The 19,438-nt window shown below is 43.2% G+C and overlaps 1 protein-coding gene across 1 annotated transcript in view; it reads left to right on the forward strand.

The window, feature by feature from the left end:
* Positions 1–4,811, forward strand: part of hcn4 (hyperpolarization activated cyclic nucleotide-gated potassium channel 4) — a 58,354-nt gene extending 53,543 nt beyond the window's left edge. The window contains exons 7-8 of the mRNA XM_026377601.1: positions 295–459; positions 2,462–4,811. Of these exons, the coding sequence (XP_026233386.1) occupies positions 295–459; positions 2,462–4,797 (2,501 nt within the window). The 3' untranslated portion in view covers positions 4,798–4,811. The remainder of the gene's footprint in view (positions 1–294; positions 460–2,461) is intronic.
* The last annotated feature ends 14,627 nt before the right edge of the window (positions 4,812–19,438 follow it).

Genomic DNA, 19,438 nt, shown 5'->3' on the forward strand with positions numbered 1-19,438 from the left:
AGCTCTACAGCAGTGTAGTCTGGTAAATGGAACGGTTCTTCACTGAGCAGGCATGACAGATGAGGGCTCAGTTAAAAGAGGGAAATACTATAGTCTCAGAAATACTGTTCCTGCTTTAATTCAGTGTAGCCCTGCTGCCTGTTAGCATTTTTTGTGACAGTGATTGAAGTGATATGTGTATAATGCAGCCTTTGTCTACAGTTGAATCTACAGTAGAACACTTGGCCCCCTCAAAGACAGGTGAGCTTTAAGCCCTCCACATTACTGTCTCTTTTTTACTGTGTCTTGTTTCAGAGATTTGTTTGCTGACTCGAGGCAGAAGAACAGCCAGTGTCCGGGCAGACACATACTGTCGTTTATATTCACTGTCTGTGGACAACTTCAATGAGGTGCTGGAGGAGTATCCTATGATGAGAAGGGCATTTGAGACCGTTGCTCTGGACAGGCTGGATCGTATTGGTAAGAAAATAACATTTAGAAAAGACTATTTAGATTGATTTATTAAAGATTCCATCTGTATTTTGCTTTCCTCGCGGCATGAAGGCTGCACTTAGTGTAAAGAATTATGTATAATATCCTACAACATACTAATGCATTTCTTATATATCACTATTACTATTGTCAATAATCTCAGAGTAGATTTTATCAGCTGAAGATGAAAGGATGAATAGATCTTGTTTTAAATGTTTTTTGTTTTATTTAGTCATGATTGTATATTCAGCATCCCACAAATATAATAAACCAATATACAGATCAGCCACAACATTAAAACCACTGAGAGGCGAAATAAAAATACCATTCATTATCATGTTGCAATGGTACTTGTCAAGGTGTGGGAAATATTAGGCAGAAGGAGCACCATCAGTTCTTGAAGTTAATAGGTTGGAAGCAGGAATCTGTGGAAGTTTTAAATGCTGGTAATGATCCATGTGTCATACCTTGTATATGGCTTATATATGGTGTATATCTCAAACCAGAATCAAAGCCCTGAGATAGACTTTAGTGCTGTAAAATATTCACACTAATGCTCCAAAAAAATGTTTTACTTAAAACTAAAATTACTTTCAAAGTCATCTGCATATAAGCATGCAGATAGAGCTCTGGTTTAGAAATCCCTGCATGACTCTCTTACGCATACAATTGATATTCTCTCCATATCCATCACTGTTCCCAGGCTCATCCTGGGCAGATGAAAAATTCACAATGAAAGGCGCGCCTGTATCATCACTCAGACAACACTGCTTGCTCTGTTTTATCCTCAGCTATGTTTAGAATGGAAAATAGAGAAATTGCTTTAGGGGGTCTCTTTGTAGAAAATAGATGCTTTGAAAAGATGTGTTGTGCTGATAGTGATTTCTGTGAGATGGTCTCCTGTGTTTGCCCTTTCTCCTGAGCCTGATGTTCATGTACACCCCTCATCGCTAATAAATTCACTTATTACAGGACTGATCCACAAATGAATTACTGTCTTTATGGACTTTTGCACAATCTGATTGAAGGTGTGCAGGTGATAAAGGGTAGAGGGTAACAGAGTCTAGAAGTCTAGAGAATAGAGAGATTGATCTGGGTCTAATTGCATTTACAATGTCTCTGAGTTTCATACCGTATTGTTAGAAGCAAATTGAACGTGGCAGTCAAGTGAATTAACCCTGTCGTTGCTAGTGACCATCCAGTAATGACTAATGAACTTTGCTGTCAGAGATGAGCACTTTCCTTTAGGGTTAAGCTTAGGTTTGTAGTTCCTATCACAGTGACACAACTACACCTGTCTCTTTGAGCTTGTGCACATATTACAGTGAGCTTCATTTTATGTATAGTACATGCATTTCAAGACCCTCATGAATTGTAGAATTTATAGAAACACCTTAAAGTTTCATGTCAGTCTTTTTGCAATCGGTACCCATAACAAGAGAGAAAATATGACATTGATGGATATTTGAAGACCTGACCTGTTACCTTTTTGTAGCTTACACACTGTTCCAGGCTGAATCTGCACTTTTCAGTATAAAGTTTGCTTAATATTTTGTCCCTATTATCACAAGAATCACAGAAGAAACTAGTCAAATATACACCGCCTACACCTTGGGCTGTATTACATCCTGAATATTTGTCTCTGGGTAGTTATCTCCCACCTATCTATTGTTATAATCTGTGGTCTTTTATGCTCTGTCTTTCTTCTTCTGCTCCATACTCTGTCTCTCTTTTCTTTACTCTTTTATTGTTTCCTTCCTCTTCTCATTTGTGATATTTAGGTGCATTTTTTTTCTTCATACTGTAACTATTCCTGTGCTAGCTCCTTCTATTGGAAAAAGTTGCTGGAAAATAGGCAGTTTATGCAAGTATACGCAAATGTCATCTTGGTTCTAACTGCCTATAAAAGGTATGTGCATTCTCCTTTTGATTTCTTTTCTCTTTCTCTTACCTGTCATATGTCTGTTTTTGTGTTTGTGTGCTTTTAAAGGCAAGAAAAACTCCATCCTGCAACACAAGGTACAACACGACCTCAACTCTGGTGTACTCAACTACCAGGAGAATGAGATCATCCAGCAGATTGTGCAGCATGACAGGGACATGGCCCACTGCGCCCACCTCATGCAGAATGCCCCACCCCAGACACCTCCCTCACCTACCCCTGTCATCTGGGCCCCCCTCATCCAGGCTCCTCTCCAGGCAGCAGCTGCCACAACCTCAGTAGCCATCGCCCTGACACACCATCCCCACCTCCCACCAACACTCTTCAGGCCTCCAGTGTCTGTTCTGGGTTCCCTAAAGGATCCTCCCAGCCGACTTAAGAGGTTCCACACATTTGTTCCTTCATCCACAACACCTGGCTCTGCTGGGGACTCCCCCTCTAGCACACCCTCTAAATTGCGCACTGGGGTGGACATGCCATTGCTTGCCTCTTTTCGTGCCCAGCACATGACGTCAGGTTCAGGGTCCACAGGCTGTGGCCAACAGGCCTCAGGTAGCGGAGGTAAGCATGGACTTGGTGGGGCTGGGTCAGGATGCAGTGTAGGGGGAGCTTCTGCGTTCCCCTTTGGACCATATTCATCCTCTGGTTCACCCTCATCTAGCATGGCTCAGCTACACCGACAACCACAACATAAGCAAAGCTTTCGCTCCAGCACCCCACCTCTCTCAAACCTTTTCCACCATGGATCTATAGGTGGAAGCACGGGGTCAGGAATAAGTGGAGGGCCAGTTGGAGCCTGTGGTGGTGCTACAGGTTGGTCTTCAGGTGGAGCGGTTGGAGGGTCTTTGGAAGGAGCCACTGGAGGAGACACTACTTGGGCTGGAGAGGACTTTACAACTGGAACAATAGAAATTACTCCTGGTGGCCCTTTTGGGTCGGGAGGAGCTCCTAGTGGATTAGTAGGAGGAATCTCAGGGGACTTAGAGGGGGGAATATTGGAAGGATTCGTGGGTGCTGCTTATGACAGGTTAGCAGGTGGGACATCAAGTGAATCTTTGGGGGGTGTTACTAGTGGTTCAGTAGGAGATGCAAAAAGAAGATCAATGGGAGAGATCACAAGAGGTTCAACAGGAAGAGCTTCTGGGGGATCAGTGGGTGGGGTTTCAGGAGAATCATTGGTAGTGGTAACCACTGGAGGATCATTAGGGAGGGCTTCTGGTGAATCACTAGGAATAGCTTCTGGGGGATTGACCGGAGGAGCTGCTGAGGGATCACTGGGGGGTGGCTCTGGGGGACCACTTGGAGGGCTCTCTACCGATACACTGATGAGGAATCCTGGAGGACTATTGGGAAAGGGTTCTAGTGGATCAACAACTAGCCATACAGGAGGAGCTCCAAGTGGCCCCAGTGTAGGGCTGACGGGCACGCATGTTGGCAGAGCTCCAGGAGGCACAGTAGGAAGCCATATAGGAGGGTCTACAGCTAGTACTGTAGGAGGGGCTTCTGGTGGAATTACAGCTGGACTTATTAGTTCCTCCCGTTGCCAGAGTCCTATATCTACTGGCTCATCTAGCCCTATGTCTGGTCAACTCCTTCATAGCCAGCCACCTCCTAAGCTTCCTCAGGCAGCTCCTCTACAGCAGTTTTCAGGGGGAGGCAGGACTAGCAGTAGCTTAAACCTCTTCCATTCCCCTCCTCACAGCTCTCCATCCTCTAGTAGAGGGCAACACAGCCAGCAGCCTGCTGAGGGCTCCCCATCTTCCCTCAACCATTTTAGCCTGGCAGGCCTCCAGTCTGGCTTCTTGCCTCACCAGATGTCTCTGGAGAGGTCTGCCCTGGCCTCCCTCACCCAGTATGGTTCAGCAAATGCCTCTCCCTGCCTTACCCCAGTGGTGCCAAGCCCTACAATTCAAAGCCCAGTGGCAAGCAGGACTTTTCACTATAGCGACCCCTCCAGCACCACAGGATCCCACAGCTCCCTTCTCACGCCCCAGTCTTCTCTCCCCTCACAGCTTCCCAGTCAGCCGCACACAACAGGGAGAGATTCTCCACTGGGTCGCTTTTCTGAGGACCTGAAGCTTTTATCCGGCTCACACCCATCTCTGCCCCAGGAGGTGGCCCAGGCGTTAGGCCACCAAACTCCTCGCTCCTCTGTGGAAACTGGATATTACCACTCACCCTTTTCTTCACCTACTCTTGTGCCCAAACCCTGTAGTTCAGGGCCAGGGCATATGACTCCTCCAATGCAGACATCTCCTGGGCACCCTCAAAAGACTCAGTCCCCTGGGACTTCCCCGACCTTGTCTCTACGGAGAGGCTCTGCTGCCTACCCATCAGATCTAGAACCTCAAACTGTCCGCTCTAAACTCCCATCCAATTTGTGAGGATTGATCACACCCTCCTGTGCTCCTACAAACTGAAACACACACAAACTATCTTTATGTGTGGCATTCTTTTCTTTCTGTCTTCAGACTTCACTGTGTTCCACCTCTCATTTTACGAAGATCTTAAATTTACTGTGATTAAAAAAAAAACTTTACTGGTTAACTCAGAGCTCTAGAATACACTATATTTGTTTTGTTCTTTGTCCTAATTTTTTACTCATACATAGTATATATATATATATATGTTTAAATGACACATTCATCAAGGGACAAGGAGGGTGTGAATAAGAGTCATTTTCATTATTTCCATAACTATGCCAAATTCTGGTGATGTTTGAGATGACAATTCAATGGACTAGACAATAACACTCTTTTTTCTGCAGGAACCTATGCACTAATACCTGCATGCGTAAAGGCTTTTGGTGTGTTTCAAAAAATTATTTAAATTTTTAGCTAAAATAACATGCTTCAAGACAGGCTGACCCGTGTAAAAAATATCATTTGGGATCACATATTGTTGATCCTTAAATGTATCTATTAGATTGTACTTATTTATCCTCTGTATAAACTTTTGAAAACCTTATGAGAGATGGAGAAGAGATTGTAGGAAACCAAAAAGACTTTTCCTGTGGGGTAATAATTCACCTCCTTTTGGCCCATCGATCCTTATTTTATACCACTTTCTCGTAATAACACTGTTTTTTGAAGCAGGGGAAGAGGGATTCAGCGAGCTACCCTCCATCTCAGTACTGAGACATAACAGTATGTGAGCGACTGGATTTCTGCAGAGTCGTAAATCATGTCCTAACAAGCTCACTTTGTCTTCCAAGCTCATGCCGCTAATGTGTGTAGAAAGCATGTGTTGTTTTCGTTCCTGACTGTGTACAACTGTTATGTGTGAGTGTTAGTGTGAATAACTGTGTGAATAAGTGGAACAGTCGGATGCAAGGCAAGACTTTTCCCTGGACTGATCAAAAGGAAGTTTGCCTTTTTCACACAAACTTGGACTTCCATCAACCACAGCTTGTGTGTTGCATTTTGTAGCACTCTGATCATTCAATATCAAAAGTAGTCAAGTATATAATCACCCCAAAACAGCCATCTAACAAATACAAGACATACAGTACACAAGCTGGAAACCATGAAAAGTGCTGGAAATGGAAATATGCCACTTGATATTTAATTTGTGCATTACTTCTTCTACTGTAGCTGCTATATGGTCAACATGGACATGTCTCTTTATTGAAGGCCAATGCTGAGTTTGAGTTGTTGAATGTATGTACATTTGTTGTTGCAAAAAGTAAGTACTGTAGCTATGTGAGATACACTAAAAGCTTGGTGCCCCAGGAGATTTAGACTGTTCCATAACTAATAAGGTCATTAGTTCAATACCTTTGTCAGATGTTTGCATCAGCAGCCATTTCTCCTGCCAAAGTGTCCTTTAGCAAGACACAGAACCACAGCCAACTAAGCTGCTGTAAGGCAATCTGGCTACATGACTCAGTAAGCTGCCTAAAACAGCTCTTTACTGTATACGCTCCTTAAAGTGGAACTGTATACCTGCGCTGCTGCTGTTATCATAAGAGAAATTGCACATTATTACAAAAAAATCTGTTTGGATCACACTGCTGCAGGTATTTATGGATTCAAACTGTACCGTTAATGTACACGACCCACATGGAGCAAATATGCATGCTGCAGTAGGTGTCACTGAACTCCCAAAGGAGAAGAGCAATGATATGCTTTTACATGTTTGTCTGTAACTCATCACCAAGACCGGCCCGGTTTCCACTCAGACAGCTGAGTCCCTAACTCAGTCACAGCACTCAGCCACAGCAGCCTAATGTAACAAGGCATGTCTGCAATCCCTTGACCCTCACAGGCTATCATGGACTCACACACAGAGGTGCACAGTGACTATACTCTTCCCTCATTACATGTCCCCGAAGTTCCTATAATAAGGGATAGCAATACACATTTCATATCACATAGCTGGATGAGTGCACACAAACACAAGAGCATGCAATGGCTGCTACTGGGAAAAATAAAAAGCATTCCATATTTTTCCAGTCCCATGTTTTTCCACATTTTATGTTGTTAAAAATATATTTGACTGAATCGATTGATGATTGATTTTTACACTCTCCTACTGCATTCAGACAGACCAGTTTAGAAAGCCAGGAGTACTTAGTAGTGTAAAGATTACAGATTTAATGTATGATTTTTGTTGAAGATCTTTACTCAATATTATTATTATTATAACTTTTCCTTTTTTGTATTGTTTTTCACATCCTTCAAAGTTACTCCTGTTTAGTCTTTAATCACAAACAACTTGATCTAAGTATAAATTGGCCCCACATCTGCATTCATCGGTACCCCTATTTTGGGACTCTGTCATCTAATATAAAATATTCTTCTCTTATTAGCTTATAAGAACATCCTGGAGCCCTGCAGTGGTGTTTTAAGTAGCACTTTGAAGGTACATTGTGCTATACCTTTAATCAATTACTGATAAAATGTAGATTCAAAATTATTCCAGTGCAACAAAATGGAATTCTACAAGTGCACTGAATATGATAAAATACTGCAATACTTGTAATACTGGTAATAATGGTAAACATATGGCTTTGTTGTTGTTTTGTGTGAGATTACACACATTAAGTGAAACCAGTAATGGATCATAGCTTTTATCTGGATGATGATCTTTCCGTGGTCTTCTGCACAGACGTAGCAGGTGTTACAATGGCTAGGGCAGATTTACCATCTACAGTAAACAGCTATCTGACACGTTTAAATTGGCCTTGCACCTCAAGGTAGTAAGCCCAGGACCCTTTAGACCACCAAAGGGGGTGCGAGGGGCTGAGTTAGGCTTGAGAAATAACAGAAAGTAAACACACAGAACCGTTGCACCTCTGGAATACTAATTGTCTGCACACAGTGTAGGCATTTAAACCTTGGTCTTCCTGTACCTGCTAGCCTTGCACTGCACAAAGGCAGACAGGCTGCTGTGCCTCACACATCAGGAGAAGTTCCCATTTTTATTCACAATATGACCTTATTAACGCGTGGAGATGCAGAACAGATACAGGTGTGGATGTGAGGAGACATTAATGCACCGAGACACAGCCATGGGTAGACAGGTAGTCTGATGCACCGTTGAGGAACGGGGTACCTGTTTGAGCTGGACTTGGATGTCCCATTCTTATGATTGCAAGTGCTTTACTTAGAAGGAAATGAGGGAACGCTTAAAGGGATGCTATATAGCTAACAGCTGGTGTTGGTGCCTGTGTGTAAGTGACTATGCTTCTTGCGCTGCCTAGCAGGGTTGATGACAGGGGGAGGAAGGTGGGACAGTGAAGCACAGGTCACAGCTTACAGGGAGAAAGACAATGTACAGAGATTGATTAGTTGGCCTGAACTTAGTTCCGGTTCATTACCACAGATAAGTAGTTTAGGCAAGTGGTTTGTTGGGTGTAAAGTCTATGAGCAGAACGTGTCACTAACAGTAAGAGATGTGACACGATGTCATCGCTGCCTGCATCTTTGCAAAATCCCCTGTCTTGGAGTTTTTATGCAAGAAAGCTTCACATTTTTTTAAATGAAATAAGGAAAAGCAGTTTTTTGATTGATGACCATGCAGCTTTGAAATTACGTAATGGAAATGAAAAGGGATTTCATAATCCTTAGGGTCATGAAATTTTCTCAACTCACAGAAGACCATGTAATCCTTCATTCCGAGTAAAGGCATGAAAATAACCGAAATTGGAGTAACAAAATTTTCACCTGACAGCAATGTTTATTCTACAAGAGGATTTGCTATTTCCATCCTCCCAGACTATTTGCTGCAGCCATAGCAATTGTAGTATAGAGAGTGTGTTTTTTAGTGGAATCAGTGGGGAATTAGATAAGGAGGCTTTGAAACTGTGTGTCTTTTGAGAGAAGCGAATAAAGGAAAACAATGGTGACTCACTCGCTCACACAGGCAACTGTTTTCATTATGTCTCCCTGTGTCACCCATCCAAACATGGGAAGAAAACGACTGAGAGCGACAGAGCAAATGGCAAAGACGGGCAGCTCAAGGATCACGGTAGCTGCCGGAGTTCTGTCCAAACACTGAGAGCTAGGTTGTTCTGAAATAATTAGTGGGAAAATCGTGGAGATGTGCCTGACACGTTTGTGTTTTGATCCTGTGAGGTGTTCATTCATGCACTGGTATGAAACGCTTGCTCTACTTTAACTCAGTTGAATCTAGGTCAGGGCTACCTAGTGTTGAGAATGAAACTGTGTATTTTAGGATAAAAAAAATTAGCATACATTAATAATGCCAGACAGATGTTATGAACCTTTTTCTCTGCCTGCCCCTTCTCTTGGTCCTGTCTAGATACGTCGTGAAGCAGCCAGCACTTTGGTAAGTCTGAGCTTCACGCGGCGTCTCTGTACCATTTCCAAGTCGTGGTTGTTTCTGTAACTCGCCATTCTCACATTCTGTTTGGAGCACTTCCAATTTTGCCGCCCTAACCTCAGCCTCCCTCTCTCTTTGTGCTGCCCTACTCGCCCATGAATATGGGTTGGTGAATCAGCGATGCGCGCTAATGAAATCATTTGCTGTGATTGAGGATTAGATGTAGCAGCGGCGGAATCAAACCTGCAATTTCTCCGGGGAGAAAAAGGCGCGTGTTTCTCATAGGCCCTTGTTATTCATTCATGACCACAAATTCCTCCTACCCTTCCACAAACACTCGGAGGAACTGGATATGGTATGAATATTAGTACATGTGGTGTTTATCATGACATCAAAAACCCGTTTTTCTGCCTCTAAAATAAGATGGAGTGACACAACAATGCTGTTGTTTTGACTACAAAGTGTCGGGTGATGCCACCTGGATGTGAACTGGTTTAGTGATACGATGCAACAGGAGAGTTGCACGTGGTCACGTAGAGCTCTTCAGGGTAAAGGGCACAGTTCTCTCTCTTTGCAGCTGTCAATATAAAGTCATTCATTTATGCTATTTGGCAACTTTTGAATATATAAAATGACCGACTTGGTTGTGTAATCTAAGAAATATACAAACTAGAAGCATAAGTTTGGTTCTGAAAATACATACAGTACGCTTTTCTATTGGTTGCTGCTGATCAGAAAATCCTGTGTTGAAGCCAAAGGTGAAGCTGCTATTCCCTGGATTAGTGTTGGGGAGGAGGGGGGCAGAAAGTGCACATTCGTACTATATTTGGCAAGATGAGGGTTTAAAAAAAAAAAAATCCTGCTTCTCGAAGCTGTCTTTCATTTGCTGATGTATGTACTATAATACCACTTAATCTGATGTTGGGATCATAGCATCGACAAGGTACTTACTTATACAGATTTATATATTTCCATAGGACCTATTTATATTTCTGTATTTATTTTAGGCTCTCTTAATAAGTGATGTCATCACCATAACAGATAATGATAAGCAATGTTCACCAAATTGTGTGTGTGTGTGTACAGAGTTCATAACATGTCCATGATTTTTAAGAAAACATGTCATTTGCATTGTATATCTCTCTACTTTGATGCGGCGCTGGACTGGAGTGGGACATTTTTTGTTACATGAAGCTCCAGACCGAGACTTTCTACCTGAAGGCTCAACCTTTCTGTTTCTCGAAGGCAGTGACTGGTCCGACAGTTCTTTTGTGGACACGCAACCTTTTGGGGTGGACAGTATTCTGACTGCTTTGCTATTGATCAATGGATATCTATTTTTTTCTGCATTTAACATGGGAACTATGGGGGGGGGGGGGGAAGCAATAAGGGAACTGGACAGGTATGCTGTGACTGGATGTGCACTTAAGGGACATTGCGCTGACTCACAACAACCACACACGCAGTAACTGTGGCTCGTAGTTTGTGTGGCGGTTAAAGGAGCGAGGCCAAAACTGACTTGTCGATAAGCACACATACTGGATGAAATAAAACGGTATAGAATAAAATATAAGGAACACCTGTCTGGAGTTTTTCTCCCTCTCTCTGTGTCGTTTGTATCACATCCAGCATGCTCTTTATTGCACTGCACAGAGTCATTTACAAACAGCACAGTCTTGAGGGCATTCTCACGCCATTTTCACTGTGTGTTTTTGTCTACTTATGCAAACACGGGTGCAGGAAATGGTGGATTTCATATTCTCATCGGTTTTATTTTATTTTATTTTATTTTTTTGGCTTTCCAACTCGTGAGATGTGTCAGTAAGTTGAAAGCCTTTCGCAAGCCCACTCACAGAGGCATATAAAAGAGTGGTCAAGAGACAGGTGAAGGCCCTCAGAAAGCTGGAAATGTTGGCAGACTGTAAAAAGGAGGACATAGCGCGTCTGCCCCTGTGAGCACTCTGCCATCTGCTTCATTAGAATTCCCCCTTGAGGTAACCTTCCCTTCTCCAAGAGGAACTCATTGAAAGTGAAGGGCTTTGTTTTAGATTGTCTATTGTAATTACACATTATTCTCCTCTTGTGATGCCTGTCTGCTGAGAGGAGAGGGGCTGGAGTAGCCTACATCTGACGGCGGCGCACAAAAAAAAAAAAAAAAGCAGCACACCGAAACGCGGGGGAAACAGCGTGCGGCCACGGCTGCCATGTGAGCAGGTCAGCGGCGTCATGGTGACTTCCTCGCCGTTGAGGTGGCCGTCTCTCTGCTGCCACTAATGCCTTCCTCTGCAGCATCTGTGATAATCTGCTCTAGTTCTCCTTGGGTCAAACTCAACAGTAATTAATCCTACCATTAGCCTACAGGACCCGGGGTTCAAACACTGTATATGCATGTGTCTCAAGCTTGTTTTGTTTGTTAGTTTGTCCGTTTTCTAGATAGTTTCTAATCTGTACGGAGCAATAGACGATCAAAATGACAGTTATGTCATTTGTGATACATAAGGCAGTCATATTTGGTTAGCAGCAGCTCATCTTTTCGGTTTTATTTCCTATCTTGCAAAACTATAAGATAACTGTGTTAGTTTTAGCGGGAACTACTTTTATTTCCAGTATTTTCTCACACTCACAGCGTACAGACCACTGGCACTACATTTTTGGCAGCCTGGAGCCCAGAGCACTCAGAAACATACACGGTAACTACAGCACATCCGTATTAGTGCTCCTTTTTTTTTTTTTTTTTTTTGCCTCTAAAACCCTGCCGTCAAAGCCTTTTGACATCTGCCAGTTTGTTCGCAAATATTGTCCAAATGCCAACTTTGCAGCTTTTGATGCGCATGGGTGAAAGTTTTCTTTTTTGTGCCAGTGTGTGTGTGTGTGTGTGTGTGTGTGTGTGTGTGTGTGTGTGTGTGCGCTCATGCTCATGTGTGTATGTGTCTCTTGGGATTAAGTTCATGAAAGCATACGCATGGATAACATCAGAAAGATGGCCACAGGTTGCCAACCTGATGTCCCCTCTCTGACTTTTGCTCTGCCAAAACACACACACACACACACATTCAAACACAAACACAAAAGCCCTACGCGCGCCCTCCCTCCCCTGCTGAAAAATCATGATGGTCAGAAATGGGCCATATGTGCCCTACTTAGTGGTAGTGCAGACAAAATGACTAAACTATATGTGGGCTAGTATTAGAAATGAAAGGCTCTGGGTCCCAACTAATAGTTACTGTCATCAGTAGAAGAGATGTGACGTGATCAGTCCAGTGAATGTGTGTCAGGCTGGATTTTACTGACTGTTATGAACTAAGTAAGTTCATGTTTTCAAGTGCAGTTTTTAGGCACCTGTAGGACCCATGGGGGGAAAATGGGACAAAACTGTATCTGACAACATGTCAGCCAATCCAAAATTGCTGAATCTTTTTTTATTTGTCCTGTCTCAGTTTAAAGGATATGATAATAACACATTTTATAACCCACTGCACGCTCCCCTCTTTCCCACTTTCACCCCCACCCCAACTGATCAGTTCCTAAAGCTGTAATTGGCCAATAAAATGACAAACATATCCGTAAACTGTTCAAATCACAGAAACAAACTGCGAAGAGAAAAGTCAGCAAATATAAATAATTTCTCATTTAAAGGCTTGTGTAACATCTTTTGTTCTTAGCCTAATTAAAACGTTTAGACATGGTTGACTGGTTCAGTACTGTACTGTATGTGTGTGCACCCCCCAGTGGTTTTTGTAGATCCACTACTAGTCTATTTTATTATATTATTAGATTATAGAAAAATATTTCAATTCACTAGATTTACTTTTACTGTATTTTTCAGATAAAAACAATCATACACCTCTAAAATCCAGTACATTGTTAAAGTATAAATTAAAATGAAGCCAGCTGTCTCCAACCTTAGCTGGCTCCTTAAAGAGACTGTTATTTATGATAACAAATTATAAAACCCGTTGGAGACGGCATACTACTAAAAACATTGGATCAGCTGCACTTTTTTGCAGATTTACTTAAGTAAATGATCTGAGTCCTCGTACTTTAATTGACATCGGAAGTACGATCTTAATGCGTTCACTCTGTTTTAACCTTTTCTAGCTGTTTTTCGGATCATCAGATGAGTGTTAATCAGAACTGAGAGTAACAGACTTTGATGTGATGATGTGCTGCCTTGAGCTGTGACCCCACTGTGATATGTCAACACAAGAACCAGCAGCTCAACTTGTCACCCTGCCATCTGCTAACAGTCGGTCCTTAAATGTCCATTTCCAAGCACAGCCAATCTCCCTCCAGACAAACCCTCCGAGCTTTAAACAGCCGGCTGCCTGTTTCTGAGTAGAGAGGCTTAAATCCATCTTTGCAGCGGTCAGAAAATGTTTAAATACTGTTTATTGAATTGGTCTTTGAGATTGAATTGCAGAGATTCATTTCAAAATGCTATTTCCCAAATGTGAGCCCAACTCTGTTTAACTGATTGCTGGCATGAGAGTAAAATATTCCAGTGGATATTTTTAATTTTTAATTAAAAGGAGAGTTGTGTTCGGAGATGCGTTTTGAAATGCTCCAAAGCTGATAAGGTTTTTTTTCTCTCTCTCTCTCTCTCTCTCCTCTGAAAATAAAGCATTTCGAAAAGAAACGAAATGCGCCACAAAACATGCACGCACTCTCTCTGCTTTCTGAAAATAATAATAGGAGAAGAAACCCAGAGGAACTCTTTGAAGAACAGGAAAATACCATTTTCTTATTTAGCAGTTATAATCCTCCGTGACTGGTGATCCCTGCTGTATCATTGTCGTGCACGTCCGCCTCCTTCTGCTTTGCCTCAGTGAGGGTGGATAGAGGAAAGGATGTCAGTTCCTCACATCCCTCTTACTGTACCTCCCTTGGACACCACATCTCTCAGCATACAGTAGCACAGACAGCAGAAGGCACCGCCAACCCCCCCCACCCAGCCAGCCTGCAGCCTGTGCTCCCTGTTTATCATATTAGCCTGCGCCCTTGAGCGTTTTGCAGTCACACTCATCCTTTGAACTAAGGAAAGACAGCAAACCAGAGCATCCATACCATAAATCACATGGGCCTAAATTCAGACGCTAACTGGCCTTCGCACTAATCCATCTCCAGGCTCCAGGATGGAGCATCTTGACTAGCTCGTCTCTGCAGGCTTGTGCTATTCCGCATTCAGCCTTGAGAAAGATCTTAAAAAACCACAATCCTATAAACAAATACTAGCAGCACGTTTTGTGTGAGAGTCATGAAGAGCTGAGGGAGCCGGGAACAAATTATCATCCACCATATGCATCTGGAAAGGCCTAATTACACCAGTGCAGGACTAACCATTGTTCAGAATAATTAAGATAGTTTGAAGTGTCATTACTGACTCCCGTAATTATAATTTTGCACAAGAGCCAGTCTGTTGAGCAGAATTGCTCTTGGAGGGGAACAGGGAAGAGGAGCAATTTCAGAGTTAGCCAGCCACTGCTCTGAATGTCATGCTGGCCCCGCTGATCTCCATGCTTCATCTCACCTGCAAATGAATGTGTTAGCTGCTAGTGGAAGGAGGAAAAATGTGGCCCATTCATGCAAGTGGAGTCCAAGTTCATACCAAATATGATTGGAGCAAATCTAATGACCTCATTAACATAATCCCCCAAGGTGAGAAGCATCCAATTAAATGCTTATCATCTGAAACCAGCAAACAGACATTCCTGCGATAGCTGTCATCTTCTCCAATGCACACGCCGAAATTTTAAAAACAAAATGTTTCCCGTCAACCTGGAAACAGATGGACTGCACATGACAACAGAGTCGAATGCATATTTTCAGTCCTCACCCTTATGTCAAGTCGCCTGTAATGCTGTGTCATTTCACCCAGGAGAGCTGTTACCTAGATCAGTGCTGAGTGAAATCCAAGTCAGCTGTGACGGTTTGACCTTCGTACAGTGGAAGCCTCAAAGGCCTCTCACCCAAGGATTTTGTTCTTATTCTGAGCTGAAGGAGTCCCTGTCACTGACCACCTCCATTGTGCTTAAGAGTCAGAAATAGATCTCACCGTGAGGCTTAAAGGACTAAATCAGCCGCTGATTGACAAAGAGAGGGCTGTAGAGGGAGGAGGAGACCGAGACGTGAGGAAGGCACAGGAGGCAGAAGGAGAGCTGGGCTCAAGATGAGGGAGAGGAGAGAGCGCGAGCAAAATTAATTAAGTTGAACACAATGGCTACAGGCGCTAACTTATAAAATACCCGTGGTATTGATTGACATTCTTTATTGGAGCAGGTCTAGTCCTCCGTTGGCTGCTGTTGCAAAGGGCAATGTGAAACGATTTCTGCTGCTTTTCTGAAATGACTTCAGAAACAATCGAGTCACATACAGTTTTAGGAAACGTGCAGATCATTCACGCATTTAGTGACGCCGTCAGTCTCTTCTTCTGGCTGTCAGCACTGCAGAGTTAAAATCAGTGTCCTGACAACAGAGGGAGCTACGTATGTAAAACTGGCTGAGGAACATAAAACGTGGATGTTATTAATAAAGAAATACGACAAATCTGTGCCTGCTCACTCGTCCCACATCACTATTGAAGTTATTGTTTGTTTGAAGTGTCCCACATTAATAACTAAGGTTTAGCAAATTGTAAACAAAGCACTGACACGTCACCTTAGGTTGATGTAGAAAACTTAGAGGTTAGATTTACACATCTTACACTCCCTCCTACTTTTGCTCCCAGTGGCTCTGGGCTGTTTCACTTCAACACTAACGTACTGTAGGTCGCTTGCTGAAACAATCAATGCTGTATATGTTCAGTAACGTGTGAGAATTAAACGTCTTGCAAGTCCTAAACTACAAATCTGTCTCTATCAGAACCAACAGCCATCTGTGAGTCAGATTTCATTGAGGCTGCAGAGTCTTTACATAACATGCAGGAAGCACACACTCATTTGTGGATGAGGGATGACTCACTTTCTTTAGCAGACGTGGATCCTTCTGAACTATCGTACCTTTGATGTTTCCTTTCTTACAGGTTTCACAGGGAGACACTTTTTTTAATTTGCAAAATGTTCAAGATTCTTATTGTATTTAATTGTCTGCGTGTGTGTAACCACACAGCTCAGAGCAGTGGATTCAACGGAGACGTAAAGTACAGTGCAACAACCCCCCCAGAGGAAAACAGACAGAAAAAAAAACAAGGAGGAGGAGTGGGGAAAATTAGTTTGTATGTTATTATATGTGTGTGTGTGTGTGTGTGTGTGTGTGTGTGTGTGTGTGCGCCATCACACAAAAGCTGAAAGTATGTCAGTGTGCGCAAACGTGTGTGTTGCCTTTGTGAGATGGATGGAGGACGCAGTGAAGGGAAGAACAGAGCAGAGAGAGTGTAAGGAAGAGAAGGAGGAAAAAGACCTGTGAGATAAGTGATGCAGTGAGTGTCTGTGGCCGCGGCGAGTGTACAGTGTGTGTCTAGAAGAGGCCGACAGACAGGACGGGAAAGAGGCGCCCGATCTAATCCTGGCATAGACGTAGGGATTAAAGGTGGCAGTTAAACTTTGAATATTTCACGACGTTCACTGTATGTGTCAACCGCAAATGAGACCCAAACAAAAGCCGGCACATAACTGAGTTATGTAAAGTGAACATAACACAGTCGAGTGCATTTAGCTTAATATATAAACCTTCAACGAGCAACCTAAAAGTAAAAGTTTATGTTCTATTTGAAGTATTAGGAGCCTCAAAGTTGAGTTGTATATATGTAAAATAAGTAACTGCACCGTCCAACCTTATATTATTTTATTTATACATCTGTTTAGTAAAATCCAAAATCAGCTGATGACACGCTTAAGGCTTTTGTTTGAGTCAACAAGCCAGTGAGTGTGTTTTTTTGTTTTGTTTCTAATATTAGCTAAATTAGCTAAACAGTTGCAAATTTGTCCTTTCAGTTCCTAATATTCACAGCAGCCAGCTAATGAGGGATCGCTTGTTTCTAACATCAATTATCAGCGCACAGTGTATTTTCCATGCATAAAGCCCGACTGGCTCGACAGTAAAGTTAATAGGAGGCTTAGCAAACTCGAATGAATTTTATATTACTGATGCACATTCTGTATTTTTTCCTCCTGCTTACGTTTTTGCAGCCTGTTTTAGGAGACATTGTGTTTGAGATAGTGTGACTAACTCGCTGTAATCAATCGGAGTGTGTCAGTGAGACGGCTGCATGCAGAGAGCTGAGAACGTTCAGTCATTCCCACACACGGCCGAGTTTGCACAGATCCTACGGAGGTGAAATCCGCTTCCTAATCCCCTGCCAGAAACTCAGCTGGACAAATGGGGAGAGCTGGTTTTCCCTCGCTGTTATAATGGCTGCTAGTTAGTTGATTCTGAATCACCAACGAGGAACCTGTGCAGTATCTCAGTATCTCTTTCCTGTTCTCCCACTGACACCTCCTACTCCCCCCCCATCTCCCTCCAAAGTGGAAAATAAAGAGATTCGCCAGTGTCTGTCTACACAGTCTCAAGCCAGAAGAAAGCACTCACACAACAAATCAATCCACCTTTTTATCCAGTTTTATTTAAACGCTGTCCTACTTTATCTCCACCGTGGTAGAACACCTGTATAATGGAGAAATACTTCTCAGTGATAATAGTTAAGGATCCTAAGTGCTGGAGACGGGATTCATTATCTTGATGCACAATAATGAGGCGTCAAAGCCAAAGCTGTATTTAGGTATGGATGTTCTGTGCTATGTCACGGATGAGAGGCTGGGTCACACCGTTTGATATGCAGGTGCACAGAAGCACAAGGTTTCCTGCAGCAAGCAGGCAGCTCTCTTGTCAGAGGTGTATTGAGGCATGACACGTAAAGACACACACACACACACACACACGCTCCCGCATTTCCCCTCTCGACAGCCATCCACCACAGGATGGCTGATAAAAATATCACTAGGCCTATCAGGCAATTAAACAGGGAGACGCAGCAGAGTGTGTTGACTGCTTAATGGCTTCGGGATACAGACCTCGGGTTTGTGAAGCTGCTACTCTGGTTTAAGTTTGAGTCACCAGTTAACCCCAGTTAACCACTGTGAGTTCCACCTCAGCTGCATTCCTGGTACATGCAGACATCATGACCCCGATGCTACTTTACTCCAGGACACGCAGAACACTGAGGAGGTGATGGATCATCACTCCATAATGGACATTCCTCAAACCCAAATAGACACTATCAGCCGGGTGATGGAGCTTGGTATCGGCCACATGCCTCGGCTCCTGCCATGTCCGCCACTCTCACCTCAGCGGGGGCTCTGTGATGGACTCCATATCGCCTCACACAATCTCGGCTAGACGATACAAGGTGGCACCACTGTGGACTTGAATAGAACTTTTTTCTTTTGCTTTCTGTGTGTGTGTGTGTGTGTGTGTGTGTGTGTGTGTGACAGAGAGAGAGAGATACTGCAATAGAGTAAGAAAAAAAAGAGAGCGAGAGAGTGTGTCCCATGTTCCCAGGATTCAGGTTGCTGTTAATGGAGACAGATAGTACTTACTCCAGTGGAACAACAGCAATGTTAGACCAGACACCTTGTTTAGCACTTGAACAGAAATAAACATTCACCAAAGGGGCAGAGCTCTTCTCAAAGGTCTTTATTTGTTCTCTCACAGATCCATTACAGAGAAGAGGAAACGTTTTTAGCACATTTGTAGGTTTGAAAACTCATCTTGGTCAAATCATTGCTGTTGGATTTCCGTCCACAACTTTGGTCCAGTGGAAATGTGTTTATCTTGATTTCAGTACTGACTGCTACTATTTTGTATTGTGCCATGAAGAGGTTCCACATTTCCTGTAGATCTGCAAGAGGCAAGCGAACACCAGGGGCTAAAGGCTCAATACTGACTCGGACTAACAGTCACGTGATAACCAGCCTGCTCATGTTCTCACTCATGTGCCTTTTCCTTTCCATGCACACGAGTGTTTCCAGCCACGTCAAGGTGGAGAAACAACGCCTCACCATGGCAAACGTGGATTTGGCTGACAGTAACCATGATAAATACACTGAGAGTGGCTTGAAATGAAGAATGGCAACTTGACATAATAGCTCCGTGTGGCTGTATTCGCTCTCCTTCCCGCTCCCCTCCCCTCCCCTCCCCACCGGCTCTAACATCCAGATGAAGGGCTGCTAAGTCAGCTCTGGTCCAGCCTGCTCTTGCTCCACAGCTCAGCCTCCCAGTGTGTGTGTGCTGCAGACAAAGATAGTA

Source organism: Anabas testudineus, chromosome 3 (assembly GCF_900324465.2).
Source record: "Anabas testudineus chromosome 3, fAnaTes1.2, whole genome shotgun sequence".
NCBI lineage: Eukaryota > Metazoa > Chordata > Actinopteri > Anabantiformes > Anabantidae > Anabas > Anabas testudineus.